The following is a 25,721-nucleotide window of genomic DNA, read 5'->3' as shown; positions in this document are numbered from 1 at the left end:
AATGGTTCAGTGAGTAAATATGTATGCTATGTTTGAAGAATGGAAGTTGTATGTAAGCTATCTGATATTTGCTGTGGTGGTGCTGGAGGGTATTGTCCAGTTGGCTGGGGTTTCAAATTTAAAACTGATGCAAGTACAGAGTGGGACCCCTGAATTTTCACACGTGACCCAGCCTGGGCCTCAGTTTGCTAGAGTGCTCAAATTGTTGGCATGTTGAAATGAATTAACGTAGGATGTTTTCGAACCTAAGATATTCCTGGTCAGTATGGCTCAGTTTCATTGTGTGTGTGGTTGTTATCAACTGAGTTGTTGGTGGAGTGACTCTTACGTTATCCCTGATCATTTTTATATGTATTTTAATTGCAGAGAGGCTTCTACATACTTTTTCCAATTTAATGCCTGTGTTTTCTCATGAATTCCAGTTCTAAGTGTTAGTACAAAACGGCAGGTAAATGGCTTTAGAAGAACTAGAAGGAGTAATTGAGCGATGTGTAAGTACTGGCAGCTTTCATTATCCTCTCATTATGTTGCTAGTCATATGTTGCAAAAATTCATAATTATATTGTAAAGATTACAACACAGCAGTTCTACAGATGTTGATCCACAATATTAATTGTTTGACAATCCTAAATATTGCCAGATTTGCAAACTGAGTCTCAGCTGATGAGACTCCAGAGCCTTCAATAGCTTTATTTTTACAGTAATAATGTAAACATTCCTTCTCAGTGGATGCTTGGGTCTGGATTTTCACCAAGGCAGGTAACTCAAATTGGAAAATTTCTGATTTGTTGGTAAAAAGTACTCTAAGTTGTGACAGTTTTGCTTTGGGAGTGTGGGTTGGAGTTCTGCTTCCAACCCTGGAAGTAAAGCATAAGCATTCTCGGTTCTCTGGGACTTCACCCAAGTCTTTTCAGAAGCTTCTTGGTCTATAACTCTCACCTCTCATGCCTCCACTCACCCCCTTGGCCCTCATATCTTCTAGGCCATCGCCATAGCCACTCAACCAGTTTGGCAGACATCACGAGCCATGTGAAGGTGGAAAAACAAACTTATAACAATTTTTTTTCTAATATAGCTGTTACTCATACACATTTGATAGTGGGAAAAAAAGCTTTAATTAATATAATGCTCTCAAAGCTTTTATATCTCCTCGGGTGGTTATTCTCTCTTACAAAAAAACACTCCTATTCAGACCCTGTATCAGACAGTTAATCCTTTATTAGCCTCTTCAAACTGTCAATCAAAATGTGAACTCAGAAACCCTGCTGAGATAATTGTAACATTTGAAACTCAGCCAATCATTCATTATAACATCACTAAAGCCCCTGTCAATAAAAATTCTGTTAAAACTACACAACCAGATACTCCTGTTTTCTCTAATCTGCCTGTCAATCAAAGCAGGTCAAGAGATTTTTGTTAACTCTCAATAAGGGCTACAATTTTTTTAAGTTTAAAGAGCAGAGGATTTAAAAATCATATCAGTGGTTTAAATAGGCCTTATCTGCTCTTCAAGAGCTTATGTATCTATTCCATCCAATTGTGATGCCCGAACAGTAGGATAAGGCTCTTGCAACCGCCAAAAGGGGGTCTGTTTGAACTTGGCTTTGATTTCAAGTGGCCCTGCTGACTTAAGTTCCCTTGAGTGAGTCACACCTCCCCCCCCCCCCCCCCCCCCCACCAACTCCCTTTCTCCCACAGGTTCAGCTGGAAATGGTAGTGGGACTTGCACATCCAGATTCCTCCAGCCACTTTTAAAAGTCTGCAAAACTTTCTTCAAGTTTGTGAAATCTGGTCTTTCGTGAATTAGATTGATGCCTACAAAAGCATGATTTAATTTTACATATGAGTTAGTATTTCATCTTGTCATGAAATGTTCAATATGTTTAACATTTGAAAATGAGCTACAAGGCATCTGATCATTTCAAAAATAGGATAGTCGATTCCACGCAGAACTCTGGAGGAAATCTTAATTTCACATTATTGTTACAGACTTGCTTCAAACCTAGTTTCTGGAAGTGAATTGTAGACCAGTAATGAGTTGTAAAATTTATAGTTATACTGTAATTGATTGCTATAATGTTATATAATGATATTTTGTTTTAGGTAGCATCAATTAAAATTGTCTGCAATTTTTTGCACTATACGTGATTAAAAACATTGTTTACTCATTTTAGCGAGGTCTACCTGAAACAGAGTTTAAAGAAGAAGATCATGGCATATTTCAATCAGCAGCCTGTCGGTGCCTGGAAGAAGGGCATGCAGCCAAACTTTTGGAAATTCTACAAGATGAAAAAAATAAGGTGCTAATGTAAATTTAAAATGCCTACCCTGTTTTATACAAACACACTACTGTGGATAAACATCTTGCTTTGAAATCTCATACTTCTTGATAAAGAAGGGTAGGAGAAACTATGAAGCTGGGCTAGCGCTTAATATAAAAAAGGATAGCAAGAGTTTTTATAAATATATAAAAAGGAAGAGGCTGGCTAGGGTGAACGTTGGTCCTTTAGAGGATGAGAAAGGGGACCTAGTGGTAGGGGATGGGGATATGGCTAAGGTATTGAATAACTTTTTTGTTTCTGTCTTCACGGAGGAGGACGTGAATAATTTGCCGGGTGTTAGCGATGGAAAGGTGGTAGGACTGGAGGGTCTTAATGACATTACTGTTACTAGAGAGGCGGTGCTCGACAGACTGGAGGGGCTGATTGTGGACAAGTCCCCAGGACCGGATGGAATGCATCCGAGGGTTTTGAAAGAAATGGCGGAGGTGATAGTGGATGCCTTGGTGGTTATTTTCCAGACGTCGCTGGATTCCGGGGAAGTGCCGGATGATTGGAAAACGGCTAATGTTACGCCGTTGTTTAAGAAGGGTGCCAGGCAAAAGGCGGGGAATTATAGGCCGGTTAGTTTAACGTCTGTGGTAGGTAAAATGTTAGAATCCGTCATTAAGGAGGAAATTGCGAGGCATCTTGAAGGGAATTGCTTGATAGAGCAGACGCAGCACGGTTTCATTAAAGGGAAGTCGTGTCTGACAAATTTACTGGAGTTCTATGAGGATGTGTCTAGGGCGGTGGATAGAGGAGAGCCGGTGGATGTGGTCTTTCTGGATTTTCAGAAGGCGTTTGACAAAGTACCTCACAAGAGGTTATTGCAGAAGGTCGAGGGACACGGAGTTGGGGGTAGGGTGTTAGCGTGGATAGAGGATTGGTTGTCAAATAGGAGGCAGAGAGTGGGGGTCAACGGGTGCTATTCGGATTGGCGGATGGTGACTAGTGGAGTGCCCCAGGGGTCGGTGCTGGGGCCTCAGCTATTTACCATTTATATAGATGACCTGGAGGAGGGAACCGAGTGTAGGGTGTCGAAATTTGCTGATGACACCAAGATTGGTGGAACGGCAAATTGTGCGGAGGGTGTGGAGAGTCTACAGAAGGATCTAGATAGGCTGGGCGAATGGGCCAGGAAATGGCAAATGGAATTTAATGTTGGCAAGTGTGAGGTGGTCCACTTTGGTAGGAATAATGGTAGGAAGGACTATTACTTACGTGGCGAAAAACTGCAGCAGGCGATGGTGCAGAGGGACCTCGGGGTCCTTGTGCATGAGTCGCAAAAACCCAGCTTGCAGGTGCAGCAGGTGGTCAGGAAAGCAAATGGGATGCTGGCCTTCATAGCGAGGGGGATTGAATATAAAAGTAGGGAGGTCTTGCTGCAGCTGTATAGGGCATTGGTGAGGCCGCAGCTGGAGTACTGTGTGCAGTTCTGGGCGCCGCACCTGCGCAAAGATATTTTGGCCTTGGAGGGAGTGCAGAGGAGGTTTACTAGGCTGATACCGGAGTTGAGGGGGTTGAGCTATGAGGAGAGGCTGAATAAACTAGGCTTGTACTCGTTAGAGTTTAGAAGAATGAGGGGAGATCTCATTGAGACGTATAAGATGATGAATGGGATGGATAGGATAGAGGTGGAGACACTCTTCCCGCTCAAAAAAGACAGTAGGACTAGGGGGCACAGCCTCAAGATAAAGGGGGGGCGGTTTAGAACGGAGTTGAGGAGGAATTTCTTCACTCAAAGGGTGATGAAGCTCTGGAATTCTCTGCCCGTTGAAGTGGTGGAGGCTGCCTCGCTAAATATTTTTAAGACGCGGGTTGATGGGTTTTTGATAAGAGAGGGGATTAAGGGTTATGGGGAGAGGGCGGGAAAGTGGAACTGAGCCACGACAGATCAGCCATGATCTTATTGAATGGCGGGGCAGGCTCGAAGGGCTAGATGGCCTACTCCTGCTCCTATTTCTTATGTTCTTATGTTCTTATACAGTTCAATTAACTTGAAAGCACCAAACCAGGAGAATTGATACTCAATTTTAACATTCACTATGGCAAAACTTTTAATTGGGAGCAACTCTAACTTTCTGTCACTTAGTTAAGGCCATCTTGTTAAATAGTTGTTATATATATTGAAATGCAGCAGGCAGTTCCTGTATCAAGAAGTCTTTAAAATAGCGAATTAGATGATTATGTAGTTAGTTTATATTTTGATGGTGTTCACTGTGATGAACTTAGTTTAATTCCTCTCTAAGACAATACCTCAGACAATGTAACACTACCCTGCCACTGCACTGGAATTATGGCTGAGATTGTGTTTGACTTGACCTTGAAGGTGTTCTGAACCCACAATCTTATGACTTGGAATTGAAAATGAAGTGCAGAACTCCTCAATTAAACACTTTAAAGTAGGTTCTTTTGTTAAGCTCTAACAGTGCATTGTGCTAATGTTCTAGTAACTGCCCCTGGGCAGAATAAACTTTAGCTTTTTTCAGGGAACGTTTTATGAAGAAATCAGTGCAACATCTCTATGTATTTGACTTATATAATTTGCCATTCTATTTTCTGTTTCTTTACCATACCCTTATTTAATATCTTACAGGACTTTGTTACCTGCATGGGTTGGAATTTTGTTGGTCCTGTTGTCAGTTGTGCTTTGAAAGATGAGCAAGAATCTGAGCACAGGGAAAATTGCTTGAAAATACTAGACCATGTAGTACAGGTAAGTGCATAAACTAGAGAAGTAATGGTAAAACAAAGTGCAAAGATTCTTGCATTTGTATTTTAAGAAAAAAAAATTCTTTTCATGTTAAGATATCTGAAAGCCTGTGCAACCAATTGATTAATTTTGAAGCACAGTCAGTTGTTAAGTAAGCAAAGGTACAAACTAATTTCTACAAAACATGGTCCCAGAATTAACAATAAATGTATTTTAGGTCCTGCTGATCACAAGGAAAATGTTAGCTTGGACAGTGGGAGAATCTTACTCTTCTATACTTAATGCCATGAGATCTTTTATATCCATCAAATAAGCAGAGGAAACATTGACTTAATGTCTTGTCTACAAAAATGAACATTAGACAAAGCAGCAGTACCTCACCAATCAGCTGAAATGTCACCTTAGATTTGGGTTACAATTTTGGAGTGGGGCTTGAAGCAACAACCTTCAGAGCTGAGTTTGACCAGCTGAGCTAAAGTGACATTTTAAAGCCCTGACTCATAGGTACCACCCTTACCTCTGAGACAGAAACTTCTGCATTCATGCCTCACTTGGTATATAATTCCTGGATACCATTTTAGTGAAGTATTGAGGAATTTGTGACAAGCTAATTCAATTTCAGGAATAAGGTATTAGTGGCTTATAATTTTTAAAATCAATTTGCAATTTATTATACTTATTAGAAGTGCCATCTTTCAGATTAAACCTAAAACCAAAGCCCTGTCTACCCTTACAGTTGTATGTTAAAAGACCCCATCACACTATTTCAAAGGAGAACAGGGGAGTTTCCCTCAATGTCCTGATCATGTTTTATCGCTAAACAACATTACAAAAACAAATTTATCTGGCAATTGTCACATTGCTGGTTGAATATAAATTTCCTACATTACTAGAGTGACTATACATCAAAATATGCTTCATTGAGTATGAAGCACTTTGGACTATTCTGAAGCTGTGAAAGGCACTGTATAAAGAAGTCCCTATTTTAATAAACGTTTATCTTTTTCTAAGTAATACACTAAGAAATAAATAATTTAGTGGATTATCCTTGGCTTTCCCATAGGAAGTCAGCACAAAGTGAATTTCCCTCGGAGTACTTTAATAATGCTATAGATGAAGTGATGTGCAGCTGATTAAGTGATAGGCAGACCTATGGTAAAATATTGATTTGCTACCTGTGGGCATGATTGAATGATAATTTTCAAATATGGACCTTATAACAAATAGAAAATATTACATACATTTTTTTTAAAAAGCCACAATTTTTTTTTCTCACTGGAAGTCAAATCGGTTTGTCACAAAATGATATAAATTTGCTTCACAATTTTATGTTTGTTTTTTGCTTTTTAGATCAGCAACCCAAAGGAACTTTTGGTGGGTTTACTTGAACAGATTGAGGAGGCTTTTGGAAATAACATATCTAAAACTATTTTATTACTACTTCAGCCACTTCAGACAGGTAATGTGAAGTATCATATCCATGTGAGTTGACTTTATCAAAGAGTAAAAAAATCCAATGGTCTTAATTGATCTCTTGGTTATCCTAACAAGCTACCTGCTACTTGTGTTTGACCCTATGTATTTTTTATTATACCTGTTTACTTCAATTGTATTGTCTTTAAAGAAACAAATAGTCACTAGGATGCTTTGCAGAAGCAGAATTTAATTTTTATTTTAGGACCTTTTGTTTCATGGTGGCACAGTGGTTAGCGCTGCTGCCTCACAGCGCCAGGGACCCGGGTTCAATTCCTGACTTGGGTGACTGTCTGTGAGGAATCTGCATGTTCCTCTTGTGTCTGCAAGGGCTTCCTTTGGGTGCTCCGGTTTCCTCCCACAGTCTGCAAGTTGTTAGCATTGCTGCTTCACAGCGCTAGGGACCCGGGTTCGATTCCCGGGTTGTATGGAGTTTGCACATTCTCCCCGTGTCTGTGTGGGTTTCCTCCGGGTGCTCTGGTTTCTTCCCACATTCTGAAAGACGTGCCGTTAGGTGAATTGACCTGAACAGGCGGTGGGCGGACTGTGGTGACTAGGGGAATTTCATAGTAACTTCATTGTGGTGCTAAAGTAAGACTTATTTGTAACTAATAAATAAATTGGCCATGCTAAATTCTTCCTCAGTGTACCTGTGAGGTGCTGGACCTTGGCATCTTGGGGAATTTCATAGCAACTTAATTACAATGTTAATGTAAGACTACTTGTGACACTAGTAAATAAACTTAAAAAAAACTTTAGAATTTTTTTATTTTTAATGTACTCATGTGATTTTACACTAAACATATGAAGTGATGATAAATATTTCAGACTTGACGCAAAGCTGACAGCATTTTCAATCAAAGGAAAATATCAAGTCAGCTGAATTTATTTCTTGGAGGACCAACCTGCTTTTAGTTAAACTAATTGCTTAGGCAATAGTTGGCTTGATTAGTTTTTGTTAAGTCATCAACAAACTTTTGTTTTTAATAGTTCACAAATTCTGAGCTCCTCGACATCAAATTGGGGCAGTACCCCACAATGTGCTAGGACACACACACACACACACACACACACACACACACACACACACACACACACACACACACACACACACACACACACACACACACACACACACACACACCAGAGCCCCGAACTTTACATGTGAGGGTTTGCACAGCAATTGTCCCAAAGTACAAACTCCCTGTGGACGATCATCCTGCACTGTGAACCATCTGAAAATGTGATTTTAAATTCCAAATTTTGGATGGTCCTGACAGGATTACACCAATAGTTACTCAGAAAAAGAATTAAAACCTCTTCTACCTCTGGGTAACAATTCCAAAAAACCAGACAAACTCACACCAAGGTATTTCTCCCCTGGAAAACTGCTGAGGTCAGTTTTCATTCCCCCCCACCTCCCAAATCCTACTTGCTTACCTTAGACACACCTTTTCCTTGGCCTGTCAATTTTAATTGATTTTTAAACTTATCTGGTTTATGGCAGCTAGTGCTGTGTAAAATGAGACTTCATCGTCTCTGCCTGGTTCTCATCTAACCTGAGTCAGTAGGTCAGGTGAGACAGGGCTAGCGCTGTATAAAACGGGCGCATGTCCTCTCTCACTTCAATGTTGCTGCCTGGTTCTCGGTCAGGCGAGACAGACATGGAAGAAATTTAAGATAAGTAATTGGACACGGAGTGCAAATCTAACCAACACTGATTGTCACTCCAAGAAATTTATCTGCAGGTGTGGAATATTAGTGTAATCAAGATTTTTTTTGTAATTGTATCTTTTTAAAAAAATTTATTTGATTTCTTGGGTTTAACTTCTTAAAACTTGTTTTCTCAGTGCTATTAAAAATGAAACATAAAAAGGCATATTCCGTTGGACTGTCTCTTGCAACCATTCAAAGCCAACTCTCCAGGCTACCTGTACCTTATACTACAGAGCAATATAAACAGGATGAATATGAGCTTTGCAAGTGCTGTATGGCTGTTACCTCTTTTATGAAACCATTTGTGGATGAAGTGAATCAAGCAACAAAATCTAAGCAAAACCCTTCCTGTAATGAGCTAAAGGAGGAACTACTGAAATTGTAGGTACTTAATTTTAATTTCAGTGACCTACTTGTTTTTTTAACTAAGAGCTTTTGTCAGAAAAATGAATATGTGTGCTGCCTAATTAATATTCTTGCAATTGATGTAGCTGCATGAAAAGTTTGGAATGCCCGTTGCTGACAGCACAGTTACATCCATTAACTGAAGAGGAGATTGAGAACAATTCACTGAGAACTTTTGCTACTGAAATTCTGGTAAGCTTGATCTGCACATAACATTTTATTTCCTTAGTGGTACAGTCTTATTCGATTGCTTTGGTGCAGGTTTTACATTCCAAAAAAATTAACTCTAAATTGAATAACTTACAGGGTTTAATTCATTTTTTAATGGTTCTTGTCCCATTTCATTTTTTATAATATTACATATAATTAAATATCAAATTAATCTCAATAAATTGACCTGATTCCTCTCATCTCTGTTATGAAAGTAGATTGCACTGAAAAGCTCCTTAAATTTCACACCTGGACTTTGTCACTATAATTGAGATAATCTGATCAGTTACCTCTACCGCTTCTTCCTCTTCTTCAGCTTAGCTGGTCAGACTCCCTCTAATGTTCCACCCTGCCCTAGTCATAGACTTGCATTGCTCTCCAGTTTCTCTTCTATCACCTCTCACGAGGCCATAGTTTTAGGCTAAGGAGTGACAGTTTTAAACCAGAAATGCAAGGAATTACCTCTCTCAAAGGTATATGAAAATGTGAAATGCTGTATTCCAGAGTACAGGGGATGCTGTAACACTAAACAAAGACAAGGAGGTGATAGGTTTTTAATTAGTAGCGGGATGAAGGATTATGGGGAGTGGGCAGAAAGGTGGAGGTGAGGCCAAGATGAGATCAGCCATGATATTATTGAATGGCAGAGCAGACTCAATGGGCTGAATATCCCATCTCAGCTCCTTTTTTTTGATCTTGTGTTCTTATAGCTTGAGATTAACTTGCAATGGCTTCTCTTTCTGCTGTTGCACCATCATCCCCGGGACCCTAGGACATATTGGCCACTTCCTTTTTCTCACCAGCATGCTTCCTCCTTGCGATATCATGCAAATTCACAAGGTCAGTTTCCAGGTGTATGTTGATAGCGCCAGCTCTACCTCACCACCACTTCATTCAATCTCTTAATTGTTAGGCTGCTTATCTGACATCCAGTACTGAGCGAGCAACAATTTCCTCCAGTGAAATATTGGGAAAAGCAAAGCCATTGTTTGGAGGGAAAAAAAGATACCATGACAGATTCTAGAAATGTTCCTTTATTTCCCAGGCATTAGCTGATAGAATAAGTAATTTTGATGATGCACTGTTCTCTGGATGCCTATACTCAAGCAATGTGTGAATCTTGACCTTTGAAATATTGTTTATTTGTTTCTGGGATGTGTAAATGGTATAGCCTTGCATATTTACATGCTGGAATACATACTTACAAAAACCTGTCAGAATGTAGCATAATTTATACTTTGACTGCACAGTTACATAGAGGACTTTGTTTTCAAAGCAAAGGTCCTGGACAAATATTGAATTCGTCCAATCCATTTTATCAATTTGATAGGGAAGTTTATATGTGCTTAAATAAGTGTTGTTCTCCTCTGTAGGTTTACTTGTTAGCAATGGGCGAATCGCTTGCTGTGTTGATGGTTCATCAGTTACTACATTCCAGAAAGACATCGCGAGAGATTGACCCTCTGAAAGAAGATGTAAAATACCCAACAATCTCACTGGCAAGCTTGGCATATCTGTTATTTGTTCAGCATCTCAGTATTGATCAATTTCCAGCTATTTACAGGTGAGAAAAGGTGAAGGCCCATTGTTTTGCATTATATTCCAAAGATTTAATGTAATATAAACTTCAGATAATTGTAACTACTTGTAGTTACTAGAGACAGCTAGCTGCTGTCTCTGCAACTCAAAACACTGCCTCCATGCCCTCCTTCCCACTCCACCTCAGCAACTTGGAACTTTTCCCTGGAAGAGAAGTGTAGGAATGTGGTGTATGGCCCCTTTGGAGTTTCCTCTCACTTTTACAAACTTTCCCAAATCCATTTTTAAACAGCCATTCATTTGGATGGCATTTTCTGCTTAGTCTGTTCATAGTGCTTTGCATTGATTATTTTGTTACATTAATTATGCTTTACAAGGTCTTATGCTGTGTCTTGAATAAATTTACTCAAGTTCTTATGCAAGGTCTTATGCTGTAATTTCACACAATCTTCTTGAGACTTTTTAAAAGATCTGCGCTCTTTCTAGTATCAAAATTAAACTTCACTGGTAGAAGGTAGTTAAGCAATTAGAAAAATTTCAAAGTACAGAATTAGATAAGCATCATCATGTTCACTGTACTGCAACATGGCAGAATAAGTGGTCATTTAGGACTTGAGACAGTTTTGCGTTGGTTTTAATTTTCCAAATTTCCTTGGTTTCGGGGAAGGCACCATTAGATTGGAAAATAGCAAATGTAACTCCTTTGTTCAAAAAAGGAGACAGAAAGCAGTAAACTACAAGGCCAGTCGCAGGGAAAATATTGGAAGCCAATATTAAAGATGTCATAGTGAGGTACTTGGGAACTTCAAGGCAATCAGGCAGAGTCAGCATGGTTTTGTGAAAAGGAAATCATGTTTAGTCATAAGAATCATGAGGAGCAGGAGTAGCCTGCTCCTCCATTCAATATGATCATGGTTGATTTCATTTCTGTCTCCACTTACCTGCCTATTCAGCAGAGCCCTTCAAACTCTTACTAATTAAAAATCTGTCCACCTCTTTCATAAATTTATTCAAAATCCTGGCATCCGCCATGCTCTGGGATAGTGAATTCCACAGACTCACAACCCTTTGAGAGAAGTAATCGTCATCTCTGATTTAAATCTGCTACCCTTATCCTAAAACTAGATTGCCCTAGAAGATGAATCATCCTCTCCACGTCTACTTTGTCAATCCCCCTTATCATCTTGGACACCTCAATTAGATCTCCATTCATTTTTCTTAACTCCAGGGAACACAGGCCTAAACTGCCCAATCTTGCTAATCAGTTTATTGGAGCTTTTTGAAAGAGTCACATATGCTGTGGATAAAGGGGAATTGGTGGATGTATTGTACTTAAATTTCTAGAATGCATTGATAAGGTACTATGTCAAAGATTATTGCAGAAAATAAAAGTTCATGGTGCAGGGGGTAACATATTGGCATGGATAGAAGATTGACTACCATAGCCATAAATGATTTTTTTTCTGGTCGGCGGATATAGTGAGTGCTATACCTCAGGAATTAATGCTGGTGCATTAACTTTTTAAAATTTATATAAATGACTTTGATGAAGGGATAGAAATGGCTAAATTTGTTAATGACACAAAGATAGGAAAGTAAGTCATGAAGAGGACATAAGGAGGCTATGAAGGGACTTGGATAAGTTGTGAGTGCGCAAAGGTCTGGCAAAAGGAATAAAATGTGGAATTTTGGCAAGAAGAATAAAATAGAAACACATTTCGATGGTCAGAGATTGCAGAGCTCTGAAATTCAGAGAGATCGAGGTATCCTAGTGCATCAATCATAAAAGTAGGTACAGCAAGAAATTACGAAAGCTAATAGAATGCTACTGTTTATTGCGAGGGGAATGGAATATGAAAGTAGGAAGCTTATGTTTCAGTTGTACTGGACAGTAATAAACCACATCTGGAGTACTGTATACAGTATGTAAATGCATCGGAAGCAGTTTAGAGAAGATTTACTAGAATAATGGGTGGGTTGTCTAATGAGGGAAGAATGGACAGGCTAAGCTTGTATTGTTAGAGTTCAGAAGGGTAAGAAATTACTTGTTTGAAGTATGTCACAGCCTGAGGGATCTTAACAGGATGGATGTGGAGCAGATGTTTCCTAGAACTAGGGAGTCACTGTTTAAAAATAAAGGTTCCCCCATTTAAGGCTCAAACAAGACTTTTTTTTAGGGTAGTGAGTCTTTTTCTTCCTCAAAAGGCCGTGGAAGCAGAGTCTTTGATTATTTTCAAGGCAGTGATAGATAGAATCTTGATGAACAGGGGGATAAAAGGTTATTGAAGGTAGGCAGCAGTTTTCGGTCAGAACAACCATGATCTTATTGAATGGCAGAGTAAGTTGAAGGGTAAAGTGGCCTACTCCTGCCCCTAAATCGTATGTTCGTACAGCCACTTGGGATCCTATAAGAAGAATGTTTGTCAACTGTAACAAATAGCTTGAATGTTGGCCATGACTAAACCCATAGCAGTGTAGCAGAAAACAAAGGTACAAATTTACCAAAAAAATCGATCCATCTATTTTTGTGGTGTCTTAATTGGTTTGTGCTACATGAGTTACATGGGTACATCAACAAGGTGAGGAGCGCACTATATTATTGTAATCACACTAATACAGAGCACAAATGCGAAATATAGTTCATTTGTGATCTTTAATTAAAATATTTTAAACTAAAGTCAAACAGAAAAGGAAGAATTTACAATTGGTAATTTCTAGACATCATAATCTGCACAAAATCACTTGTGAATGATATTTCACTACATGAATCAGATTTAATATTAATGAAAACTTTACGTTACAGCCCTGAATTCTTTCTTCTATTTAATATGGAATACATTGCTGCATTATTAAGTAGGTAAGTTAATACATCTAGAGGATTATTGCACTGATTAATTAAGATTTGGAAGCTTGATTTTTTTTTTTAACATGAGTTTTAAATTAATAGTCCAAATCAAAGGAGAGACTCATCTCCTTTTCTTTTCCAATTGGTTTCTTTTTTCCTCTGGTCTTGAAGGCAATGGACTGAAATTTTGTGAAGGTGGGTGAGCCCATAATTTCCCACCACTGGCCAGTGTGTTAATCTGTCAGCATGGTCTCACCTCCAGAATCTCAAGGGTGTGGAGATTATGGTGTCTACTAACTCTTGTCAGTAGCATGTAGTTAATTAGACCAACATTTCCCAGAAGCTATCTGGAATTTTCCAGAAGGTAGGTGGGCCCTGTGCAGAGGCTGAAGTTCAGCTGATGAATTGAGGTGACTGCCCAGTAGCAGGCCAGGTAGTCACCTGAATTGAATTTAGCCTCCCATCCTCTAGATGTGATTACCAGAGGGCTACATCTGTGGCTACAGGCTGTCCTATGCAAGGGATCTCCCTCCACAATGACTGTCTGGCAGCTGTGGCCACTTTTAATTTTTAATCTGAAAGATTCTTCTGGGGGTGCCTCCATTTAAACGCATTCTCTTGATACACTACTTACATCAAAAGCCCTGACCTCTGACAATGGGGCTGCTGATCTTTGTGTTGGAGGGCCTTGTATTGGCCATCCAGACTTAGAAGGCCACCCCCTGGAAAATTGCCTATTGGTTCTTAACACTGACATTTGTGAGTTCTTGCCCTGCATTCCCGTCCTATAGCAGGATTAAGACCCATGAATGAAAATTCAGCCCATTGGCTCATCTGTGGGACAGGATTATGCTGTTGACCACTCTCATAAATTTATGACTTTTCTGAGCTGTGCTGCCAATAGGAAAATTGAGAAATATATTTTCTGATATTTCTGAACTTTATCGTGGACCAGTCGATGGTTTACGGACAAAAAAACCTACAATGTTTGTGAAGAAAAAATAACAGAATATGACTTGTATTAACATTATAGCTTGGTTGCCTTACTAATAACATATTTTCATGAATGTTTCAAGAATAGTGACTTAATTATTAACTTTGCTAGTTTTAAATGAACGTTTTCATAAATATTTTATGGTGAGTGTAACTTTGACTATAATTATGAAACTTGTTTCTTTCACTGCACACAATAACTTTTAATATTCTAATGGCAGGACTGAAGAGTCTGTTTTGTCAAAAGGATTGGTAGGTATTTTTGTTTACTATATCAGAAAACCTAAAGCGCCTCTTGAAACTCAGTTTTGAAATGCTGGTCTTTATATTGCTTCTATCAAATATATTTGACTAACAGTCTAAAGTATAAGTATTTTCTGTTGTGACAGATAATGGCCTGGATTTTGCAGCAATAATGATGGCAAAACAGTTACTGTTGGCCATAAGATGTCGAAGCAGAAGTAGGCCATTTGGACCATTCAGTGAGATGATTGATCATGTGATAATGTGGTCAACATGTGATAATCCTCAGCTCCACATTCCTGCCTTATCTCCATAACCTTTGATTCCTTTACTGATTAGAAATCTGTCTGTCTCAGCCTTGAACATACTTAGTGACCCAGCCTCTAAAGCCCTTTATGGTAATGAATTCCACGAGTTTGCGACCCTCTGGGAGAAGAAATTCCTCCTCATCTGTGTCTTGAATGGGTGACCCCATACTTTGAGATCATGACCCCTGGTCCTAGACTCTCCCAGAAGGAAACAACCTCTGAGCATCTACCCTGTCAAGCCCCTTGCAAATCCGATATGTCTCAATAAAGTCTGCTCTCATTCTTCTAAATTCCAAAGAATACAGGCTCAACCTACTCAAAAACTGCAGCAGGCGACGGTGCAGAGGGACCTCGGGGTCCTTGTGCATGAGTCGCAAAAACCCAGCCTGCAGGTGCAGCAGGTGGTCAGGAAGGCGAATGGGATGCTGGCCTTCATAGCGAGGGGGATTGAATATAAAAGTAGGGAGGTCTTGCTGCAGCTGTATAGGGCATTGGTGAGGCCGCAGCTGGAGTACTGTGTGCAGTTTTGGGCGCCGCACCTGCGCAAGGATATTTTGGCCTTGGAGGGAGTGCAGAGGAGGTTTACTAGGCTGATACCGGAGTTGAGGGGGTTGAGCTATGAGGAGAGGCTGAATAAACTAGGCTTGTACTCGTTAGAGTTTAGAAGAATGAGGGGAGATCTCATTGAGACGTATAAGATGATGAATGGGATGGATAGGATAGAGGTGGAAAGACTCTTCCCGCTCAAAAAAGACAGTAGGACTAGGGGGCACAGCCTCAAGATAAAGGGGGGGCGGTTCAGAACGGAGTTGAGGAGGAACTTCTTCACTCAAAGGGTGGTGAATCTCTGGAATTCTCTGCCCGTTGAAGTGGTGGAGGCTGCCTCGCTAAATATTTTTAAGAAGCGGGTTGATGGGTTTTTGATAAGAGAGGGGATTAAGGGTTATGGGGAGAGGGCCGGAAAGTGGAACTGAGCCACGACAGATCAGCCATGATCTTATTGAATGGCGGGGCAGGCTCGAAGGGCCAGATGGCCTACTCCTGCTCCTATTTCTTATGTTCTTATGTTCTTAACCCTCCTCATAACAAAAATCCCTTCATACCAGGGATCAACATAGTGAACCTTCTCTTGGACTGCCTCCAATGCTAGTATATCTTTTCTCAACTAAGGAAATTACTGGCCGTCATTACTCCTTTGAAGCTGACTCCGATGTTTGGAGTCTTTGCATGTATGGTCAAATACAGAAATTCAGAAGTTCTTGTCAGTAATTCTGTGCTTCCCAAAAGGATACACAGTTGACATTGCCCCAGACTACAATCAATTATGAATTGTTGAACTGAGGATAAATTTCCACCCTTACACTTTTAGGACTAGAATTTTGCCATGAAGGCAGGAAATTTGAGTCATGCATATCACTTCATGAGGCAATTTGGAAGTGGCTAGAGAGGCTAGTGAGTGCCAAGGTGGGCCGGTTAGAAAACCCACCTTGGTTCTCTGAAACCTCAGCCAAGTTTTATTCAAGGCTAATATAGCCTCCAGCCCTCACCAATCCCTTAAGCTTTCATTCCACCTCCTTGCTGCTATGCCACCTCCATAGCCTCTCAACCAGTATTCACTATGAAACCTCAGGAAACATGCGGAGATGAAAAAAATAGACTTCTAATAATCTAAGAAAGCTCTGAGTCATATACACTTTTGCAAAAATTGGTGATGTTTAATGGCCATCATTGGACTTTTAATTCCAGATTTTTTTTATCAAATTAAGATTTCATCATCTGCATTGGCAGGATTTGAACCTGGGTTCACAGAGCCAGAGCTTCTGGAATACTAGTGAAGTGACAATACTACTATGCGACTGTTTCAACCTTTAATCCCATGCATATGGCCATTTTCTTATTATTTGTAAAAGTTAAGATTTAAAAGTGAAGTTACTTATGGTTTTTACTACCTATTATCCTGTCTGGGAGAATACTTTAATGTGATTGGCTGCTTCCCCTGTTTGATGATCCTGTTTGGAGATTTTCTTAACTTGACATAAGATTCAAACTGGCATCAGGAAAAGGGAAGTCTGCTAGATTCCTAGACTCTTGTGAACAGCTTTCTTTAAAGTCAGTGGCAAGCATCATTGTTTGAGTACTAGTTTCAAAATCCAGCCCAATATATTTTTATTTTTCTTCACTTTAAATATTTTTTGATATCTAAACTTCAACATTTTATTGCCTACTACTTGGATCTATTTTCTTTTCCAGGAATTGTTTGAACATTGCTTATTAACAATTGAAGATAGTAATCTTTCTCACAAGTACTTGGAAATGAAGAATATTCTGAGTGTTCCTCAGGTAATCCACAACTCTAGCATAAAGCAAATGTGTATGTTATTCAGGCTTTAACTAATCTTTTACGAGCACCATCATAATCCATGATACAATTTCTAGCGTTTTCAATGTTTACTTCCTGGCTACCATTTTAATTTCTGAAATTTCCTCCTCCAGGAATTAGTAAAGGTGATGACTCTCTGTCCCATTGAGCATTTGGTATGTATTAATATAATTATATAAAACTACTTCTATCTAAAGAATATGAATGTTTTATTAGATTTAAGCATTAGGTGCAAAAATTATGGAGTATGATAATTGGGGACTGTGTTAGGATTGGAGTAAAGGGCAAAAAGATGAAGAATCCTGAAACAGAAGAACTTTCTTGATCAGTATGCTTTCAACCCAGCAAGGAAAGAAGCAATGCTGGATCTAGCTCTGAGATATGAAGTGAGGGGAGAGGAACATTTTTCAGTCAGGCAAGTAGGTGGGGAACATAATATCATTAGATGTGGAGTAGTTGTGAAAAAGAACATGGAACAATGAAGTTTTAAATATTAAACTGAGAGGGGGCAAACTTCATTGAGTTAAAAATGGACTTGGCCCAGTGGATTAGAATAAAAAAAAGTGAATACTGGGAATCTATCAAAGAAGAGGGAGTTCGGGTACAGAGTGGACATATTCCCATCCATTACAGTGTGTATGTGAAAGAGGTTAGAGTGTGGGAGAGGTGGGTTTGTGTGGGTGGGGGCTGGGGTTGAGTGTGTGCAGGATAGAGAGACAGGTACATGTGATCAAAATAATTATCAGTTTTCCAGCATCACTCCTCCAATTAAAAATGGGAAAAGGTATGACTTAAATATTTTCTCAATAAGACAACTTTTTAGATTATCCACTCTGAAAGTCGATACTCCATTCAGGGATTAACATTAAGGGACCATGGAAGGGTGGCTTGGCCAAGGGTTAAATAGGAATGGGAGAAGGCTATTTAGCTCTTCGAGTCTGTTCTGCCACTCATTATGATCATGGCTGATATCTATCTCAATAGCCTGACCCCGCCTTCTCCCATATCCTTTGAGGTAATTTAGCTGGTGAATGTATTTGTGACTGTGTGCCTCTTCCTAATATATGCATAGATATAGCTGGGAAAGACTTGTTTACATTTTATTTTTATGTTCGCACCTATTTTGCAGCAAAAAAGGGCATTAACATTATGAGAACATTTGGGAGGTCACTAGCAGTTCCCCGGCTCTCAATATTTGGGAAACCTGTAGTAGATAATGAGGGTCACAACAGCATCCTGCAGGATATAGGCAGGTTGCTAAACTAGGCAGTCAAAGCAAATGCATTTATTTCAGTGAAATAGGAAGTGATGCATTTAATTGGAAGAATGAGGGGAGCCATGAATGAAATGGCTCAATTTTGGAGTTGCAGGGACAGAAGGTCCTGGACGTGTACATATACAAATTTTGACGATGGCAGAATAATTTGAGACGGCTGTTAGGGATTTTTGGTTTAATCATTAGAGATAATGAACATAAAAGTAAGGAATATATGCTAGATCTTTATAGAAAACTAGTTAAGTCTTAGCTGGAGTATTGTCTTTGATTCTGGAATCCATAAAAAGATGTTCAGGCCTCAGGAGGCTGAAGATGAGATTTACTAGAAAGTTACTAGGGATTAGGGATTTCAGTTTTGTGGAGAAAATTTGAAGTTGTCCCCCTTAGTGAAAAGAAGATTGATAAGATATTTTATAGAAGTTTCCAAAATCATGAACAGGTTCATAAAATAAATTATAAGCTGTTTACAGTGGCAGAAGGGCCATTAAGCAAAGGACATAGAATTAAGGCAAGAAAACAGGAAAAATGAGGAAAAGGTTTACCCACCAAGCGATTATGAGCTGGAATGTATTGCCTGAAAGGCTGATTGAAACATCCAATAGTAACCTTCAAAAGAGAATTGGATAAATACTGGAAGAACACAAATTATACATGGCAATGGGGGAAGGAGCAACGGAGCGGGACTGAGTGGATAGTTGTTTCAAAGAGTGAAAGCTGGGAAGATGAGCTGAATGACTTTGTTCTGTGCCGTATCATTCCGTGACTCTATCATTTCATTGTTTTAGCGGAAATCAAGCCTAAAGCTATTCCAGCAATACATAAACAAATTTGATCCAGAAGGAAAATACAAATTATTTCGGTGAGTATAGTCTAGAAGATTTTTTTTTTAATGATTGTGCCTTCTGCTAGTTTTTCTGAATAGGTACTAAAATATTAAATGGAACACATTTGATGTACAATAAGTTAGGACATATAAGCAGTAAGTCAGGCAGACATAACAGTTGGAATAAAAACACTAAATTCCATTCAAGAATACCTTTCACGTAATATTTTAATAAAATATTCACCACATTATCGTTACCTTTTCCAGAGAAGATAATAACCTTTCAAACTTTGTCAGATAAATAACACTGCATAATCTTTCACTGTATTTTGCAGCACATTAAGTACTATTTTTGTGAAAGAAATTGTAAACTTTAATTTACATAGCACCCTTTAGCAAAATGACTTAAGTCACAATTGTGTTCAGTTAGTGAGCCAAATGATAGTTATTTGAACCACAAAATTATGTTCTATTCTGCAATAAATTAAGGATTTTTAAAAATTTTACACAATTGTGATTTTTTTGAGTTCATAGAATTATAGAAAGCCTACAGCGCAGAAAGAGGCTATTTGGCCCATTGAGTCTGCACTGACCACAATCTCACCCAGGCCCTATACCCATATCCCAACATATTTACCCGCTAATCCCTCTAACCTATGCATCTCAGGACTCTAAGGGACAATTTTTAGCATGACCATTCAGCCTAACCTGCACACCTTTGGACTGTGGGAGGAAACTGGAGCACCCGGAGGAAACCCACACAGACACGAGGAGAATGTGCAAATTCCACACAGACAGTGACCCAAGCCATGAATTGAACCCAGGTCCCTGGAGCTGTGAAGCAGCAGTCCTAACCACTGCTGCCTAGTTATTCAAATAAAGCTCTTGATAAGTGTTGCTGTGCTGTTGCTGCTTTGTAGATACAGCTTCTTGATTTAATTATGCAACCAAGTTGATAATCGTGGTGTGCAGGGGATTGTTGTTGCTCACCCTACATTCATATTGAGCTAATGGTGATTCCTTAAAATAGATGTTGGTGTGAATGGAAGTAATGTCACTAGAGATGCTTCTTTTCTGCTGATTTTAATTCATAGCAATATTTTTAACGTAAAGATTTTTGTCAAATTGCATTTTGGGTGTATTTTAAAATCAATAAGTGATTCAGTAACATTGAATGAACATTTTCCTTTTGCAAGATTTTCTATTGAAAACTGAAATATTTTTTGTACTGGAATTGCTAAAATGACAGCAGAGGTGGCATGGTAGTACAGTGGTTGCACTGCTACCTCAAAGCTCTAGGGACAGGGACCCGAGTTTGATTCCCAGCTTGGGTCACAGTGGAATCTGCACATTCTTCCCGTGTTTGCTTGGGCTTCCTCTGTGTGCTCTGGTTTCCTCCCATTGTCTGAAAGACATGCTGGTTAGCTGCATTGGCCATGCTAAATTCTCCCTCAGTGTACCTGACCAGGCACTGGAGTGCAGTGACTAGGGGATTTTCACAGTAAGTTCATTGCAATGTTAATGTAAGCCTATTTGTGACACTAATAAATGAACTTTAAAAAATGCAATTTGAACAAGAGAATAAAGTGGCTTTTTCCATCACAAATAAATCATACTTGAAAGTTGCACAAAGAGAAGAATATGCAATTCATTAATTTAATCAAGATTACCAGTAATTTAACTGGGCTACAACTTTCACATTGGTGCAAAGCAACATCATGGCCATAACGACAGTGTCAAATGGTAATCTATCAAGGGATCAGATTAAGACCAAATAACGTCAATCAGGCTCTTGAAGAGCGGCTTCCCTGTGGTGTGTTCACTGTTTTTCAGGGTTACTGGATGCCCTGAATGCTTTGTAGGCTCAATGCAGGATCTTTAATATTAAAGATTCTCCTTCTCATTCTATCTTGACATTAGAAAGATCTCCAATGCAAGCAGAATGTGATTCATAGCCCATTGTGTAATTCGGGTCTAGCCTGCTATGTTTCGCATTCTACATTTTCAACAGTCTAAGTTATTGAAGTATAGACAAAGGGATTTACAATAACACTTTTTAAGAGTTCATTGTTCTTATAAGGGACATTTTGAACTCTGAAATTATTCTAACATGTATCTACAGTAGCTTTATTAACTTTGCTGAAATATTGGTATTTTAGCAGTACCATATTGTGTGCTGAGTGGTGCCAAGAAATAAATGAGGGAAGTTAGCTGCATGTGCCTGGAACTATGATAGAGTTTTTATACTTAATATTGCTTTTTCTTCAGGTGCCTGTTAAAAACTAGCCAACATGCTGGGGTACAAGGTTACATTATACAAAATCTTAAAAATCAGATTGATCTAGCATTGAAGGTAAGCATGTTATTAAGTATACAATTATTAGGTCTTTCTTTAAATATGTAGATATGTACCTGTGTAAATGTTAGAAAGTACTGTAATGTTTTTATAGATATCACTAGCAATAGTCATGACTATCTTTGTGGTGAGTTTTCGAAATCATTTGCCTGTCCCATGTGAATGATGTGGCAATGCCAGTGTTGGACTGGGGTGGGTGCAAGAAGAAATCTCACAACATCAGGTTTACTTTGTAGCACGAGCTTTCGGAGTGCTGCTCCTTCATTAGGTGAGTGGAGAGTTGGGTTCACAAACAGGGCGTACACAGACATAGACTGAATTGCTACATAATGGCTGGAATGCGAGTTTTAACAGGTAATCAAATCTTTACAGGTACAGACAATGCAAGTGGTCACAGGTTAAGTGGGTGTGAATTGTCTCGAGCCAGGACAGTTAGTGGAATTTTGCAAGCCCAGGCTAAATGGTGGGGCTTACATGTAGTGTGACATGAACCCGAGATCCTGGTTGAGGCCGTTTCATGTCTGCGGAACTTGGCTATCAGTTTCTGCTCAGCGACTCTACGTTGTCATGTGTCTTGAAGGCCGTCTTGGTGAACGCTGACCTGAAGATTGGAGGCTGAATGCCCGTAACTGCTGAAGTGTTCCCCGACAGGAAGGGAACACTCTTGCCTGGTGATTGTCATGTGGTGTCCATTTATCTGTTGTCATAGCATCTGTGTGATCTCGCTGATGTGCCATGATGTGGAGATGCCACTGTTGGACTGGAGTAGGCACAGTAAGTAGTCTCACAACACCAGGTTAAAGTCTAACAGGTTTATTAGCGGCATGAGCTTTCAGAGCGCCACTCCTTCATCAGGTGAGTGCAGGATTTGTTTCACAAACAGGGCATATATAGACACAAAGTCAATTTCAAGATAATGGTTGGAATGCGAGTCTTAACAGGTAATCAAGCCTATACCCCACTACCTATATCCCACCATTTGGCCTGAAAAATCTCACTAACTGTTCTGGCTTTAGACAATTCACACCTCTTTAACTTGTGCTTTACCCTCTCTCTGCTTTCATTGTCTGCACCTGTAAAGACTTGATTACCTGTACTATACCTCGGGACATCCTTTCCTGCAGCGAATCAGGTAGACAACATTGGCCGAGTCGCATGAGTGCCTCCTTTGGGTAAGCGTTCTCCAAGGCAGCCTTCAAGACACACGACAACACAGGATGGCCTCAACTGGGACCTTGGGTTCATGTCACACTACCTATACCCCACCATTTGGCCTGGGCTCGCAAAATCTTAGTAATTGTCCTGTCTTGAAACAATTCACCCCTCTTCAACCTGTGTTTAACCCTCTCTCCGCTCACGTTGTCTGCACCTGTAAAGACTTGATTACCTGTTAAGACTCGCATTCCAACCATAATCTTGCAATTGAGTTTGTGTCTATATATCCCCTGTTTCTGAACCCAGTCTTCCACTCACCCGATGAAGGAGCAGTGATCCAAAAGCTCATACTATCAGATAAACCTGTTGGACTTTAAACTTTTTGTGAGACTTCTTACTAATGTATGAAGTACAAGCGGAGGAATTATACTTCAGAGAGGTGAGTACGTGGTACAATAAAAGGTATGTACTGCAATACACACAAAAAAAAGCAAAATAAAAGAGTGAACCAAACTGATTTGTCTCAAACACATCTGTTAAATTGAACATTTCAAAAATTCTCACACTTGGCCAAATTGGAAGTAAATCTTGAGCACAATTATTTACCTTAACTCTGATTCAACAAAGGCAATGGCCAGGATTCTGAAATGAGTGGTGGTGACATGACTCACTGCTGACCTCAAATAGAACTGCCAACAATTTCTGTGGTTTGAATTTACTCCATTATTAGTTTGATTCTTGTGTGAAGTTAAGAAATTTCCAGACGTTCAGCAACAATTATGCAATCCAGCAGATTTAAGCAGCCAACCACATCAAAGTATTCTTACAGCCAGCAAACCAGGAAGTAAACAACACGAATATTATCTTGAATCATGTTCTAGGGAGCAAAATAAAGATTGGGACATACAAATCAGACTGAGGTAGAAGCTGATTTTATTATATTAAAATGTTGTGGGATTTTTTAGCATAATGGAAAAATTCCACATTCCATAAATATATGATTAGTTTCTTTAGGATCAGACAGATTGTAGTATGACTTGACATACCATTTAAAAAAAACTGTTACACTTCCGATTTAATGTTTTGGGAGTTTTTCCAGTGAAAGTTGCACATAAAATGTGAATGTTCACGTCAGTTCAAGTGATTTCTAAAGATCCACTTGTGCCAGGACTTAACAGTGCATCCTGTGAAGGAGCAGGAAATCACTGCCAGCAACTTACGGTTTTTCGCATTGAACCAAGCAGGTGCCAGTGTCAAAAATTTCTGTCAGTTTCACAGTTGTAAAGCTGACAAATGTTAATAGTTGCATCCTCAACACAACTGCAAAATTCATGTTAATACAATTGTGTCATTGTGGATACATTTACACTAAATGTCCATATTGCAGACTTTGTAAAGCCATTCCTTTATTTCAAAGCAATATAATAACAGCGCAACTGCAATTAAAGCAGCCACTTCTAGGATTTGCTGCTAATTACAGGGCCACCTGAAGGAGCCAGTCTTGCATTGCTGTGACACGATGTCAATCTCTCTATAACCAACCACTTAACTTTGGGGTGCCATATTTTTCCTAAGTAATTAGTAGCCATGCTGAAATGTAACCCAATGTTTACTGTAGATTTCTAAATATTCACCTTCTTTCTCCCTCCACACACCCCTTTTATAAAAGTCTGCTTCCTTACATTTAAACTGTCTTTTGCTTTCAGCCTGACAATAAAAATGTGTGGTTCTCAGGCCCACAATTGATGCCATTACTTCATACAGTCCTTTCACTTCCTGAAGGAGCAGAGACAGATTTGCTTCAAAACTCAGATAGGTGAGTTTCAATGCATTTGATGTAGTGAAATAAGCACATAGCAGTTGGCGAGTGCCACAGTGTGCTTAACCAAAACCAATCGTTCAGGTTATGATTTCCAGTACTGAATCCTGATTCTGGATTTCAGCATACTAAATGGGTTTCAAATGTACAGACTCCAAGCTGGATAGTTTACAGAACTGCTGTTGTAACACCTGGTTGACACCTGTGTTAAGCATACTTGGAAGCAACTTGGATACACATCTGGTTAATGGTGTAGTGTTACCTCAAAGGCAAGAAAAAAAATGCAGTGTAAACTGCTTATTTCAGCATAGGCTGCGCATAAGATAGTGTGTGCATGGCTTCTCAGAATGGTCATGTACTTATAGAAATTGCCCATGCACTCCCAAAAAAATTGGAAGGAATATTGCTTCTCCATATCCTTTATTATTATTTTTATATCCCCCCCCATTTTTAAATGCTGATGTACGTCTCCAAAGGCACCAGAATGCACTCCTCATCCAAGTTACCATTCTGAGGGTTTGATGGTGTCAATAGACTATTCTTGGGGGACCACCAGAGCAAAGCTTAATCGTGACCCAGGAGGCATCACAAAATGGGTGGGAGCAGAGATCCAGATATTTCCTGTTTGTAATCTAGGGATTTGTTGTACTTCTATGGCTCTAATGGAACCAGTTAACTTGTCATATTTCCTGGGGTCAAACCAGGAACTGTCTTGATTTTGATGACTTAGCTATCTACTGGAAACTTATTCAACCATTGGAAAAGCCCATTTCTTTGATTTTCAAGTAGATAAATTAAGAATGTAATGGCTTTGGTTTTTTAAGTTGATAAACATGCCATTGCGTGTTTGCCAATTAAGGTAAGGATTTTTAAACCTGGGTACTGATAATCAAGACATTTCAGTTTTTTTTGTTCTGTTTGTATTAGAATCATGGCATCACTAAATCTTCTAAGGTATCTTGTGATCAGAGATAACGAGTGGGAGAACCAAGTAAGTATTTTGGTGTATTTATAATTATTATACCTCACTTTGCTTATTTTTAGTGCTGAATATGTGCAATTCAAGGTACATAATGTGTAATGCAGATAAAACCATGTATCATCTAGCTTATTCTGAGAAGACCCAATCTAGGCAGGGCTGACTGA

The 25,721-nt window shown here is 39.3% G+C and overlaps 1 protein-coding gene across 7 annotated transcripts in view; it reads left to right on the top strand.

Moving 5' to 3' along the window:
• glmna (glomulin, FKBP associated protein a) overlaps positions 1-25,721 on the top strand; it is a 38,833-nt gene that overhangs the window by 5,779 nt on the left and 7,333 nt on the right. For 3 of the 7 annotated variants that reach the window (XM_080195210.1, XM_080195209.1, XM_080195211.1), the window contains exons 2-16: positions 423-491; positions 2,175-2,300; positions 4,918-5,037; positions 6,385-6,493; positions 8,358-8,604; positions 8,715-8,820; positions 10,212-10,402; positions 13,181-13,234; positions 14,437-14,467; positions 17,017-17,106; positions 17,260-17,301; positions 19,208-19,281; positions 21,514-21,598; positions 24,463-24,572; positions 25,503-25,566. In XM_080195210.1, coding sequence (XP_080051336.1) covers positions 453-491; positions 2,175-2,300; positions 4,918-5,037; positions 6,385-6,493; positions 8,358-8,604; positions 8,715-8,820; positions 10,212-10,402; positions 13,181-13,234; positions 14,437-14,467; positions 17,017-17,106; positions 17,260-17,301; positions 19,208-19,281; positions 21,514-21,598; positions 24,463-24,572; positions 25,503-25,566 — 1,488 coding nt within the window. In that variant the 5' untranslated portion in view covers positions 423-452. Of the gene's footprint in view, positions 1-366; positions 492-2,174; positions 2,301-4,917; positions 5,038-6,384; positions 6,494-8,357; positions 8,605-8,714; positions 8,821-10,211; positions 10,403-13,180; positions 13,235-14,436; positions 14,468-17,016; positions 17,107-17,259; positions 17,302-19,207; positions 19,282-21,513; positions 21,599-24,462; positions 24,573-25,502; positions 25,567-25,721 lie in introns of all 7 variants that reach the window. The other 4 variants (XM_080195207.1, XM_080195206.1, XM_080195208.1 and 1 more) reach the window with 2 other exon arrangements.

This window comes from Carcharhinus amblyrhynchos, chromosome 9 (genome assembly GCF_965287045.1).
Source record: "Carcharhinus amblyrhynchos chromosome 9, sCarAmb.v2.hapA, whole genome shotgun sequence".
NCBI lineage: Eukaryota > Metazoa > Chordata > Chondrichthyes > Carcharhiniformes > Carcharhinidae > Carcharhinus > Carcharhinus amblyrhynchos.
Note: the sequence above shows the minus strand (reverse complement) of the source record. Positions and strands in the feature narration are given on the sequence as shown.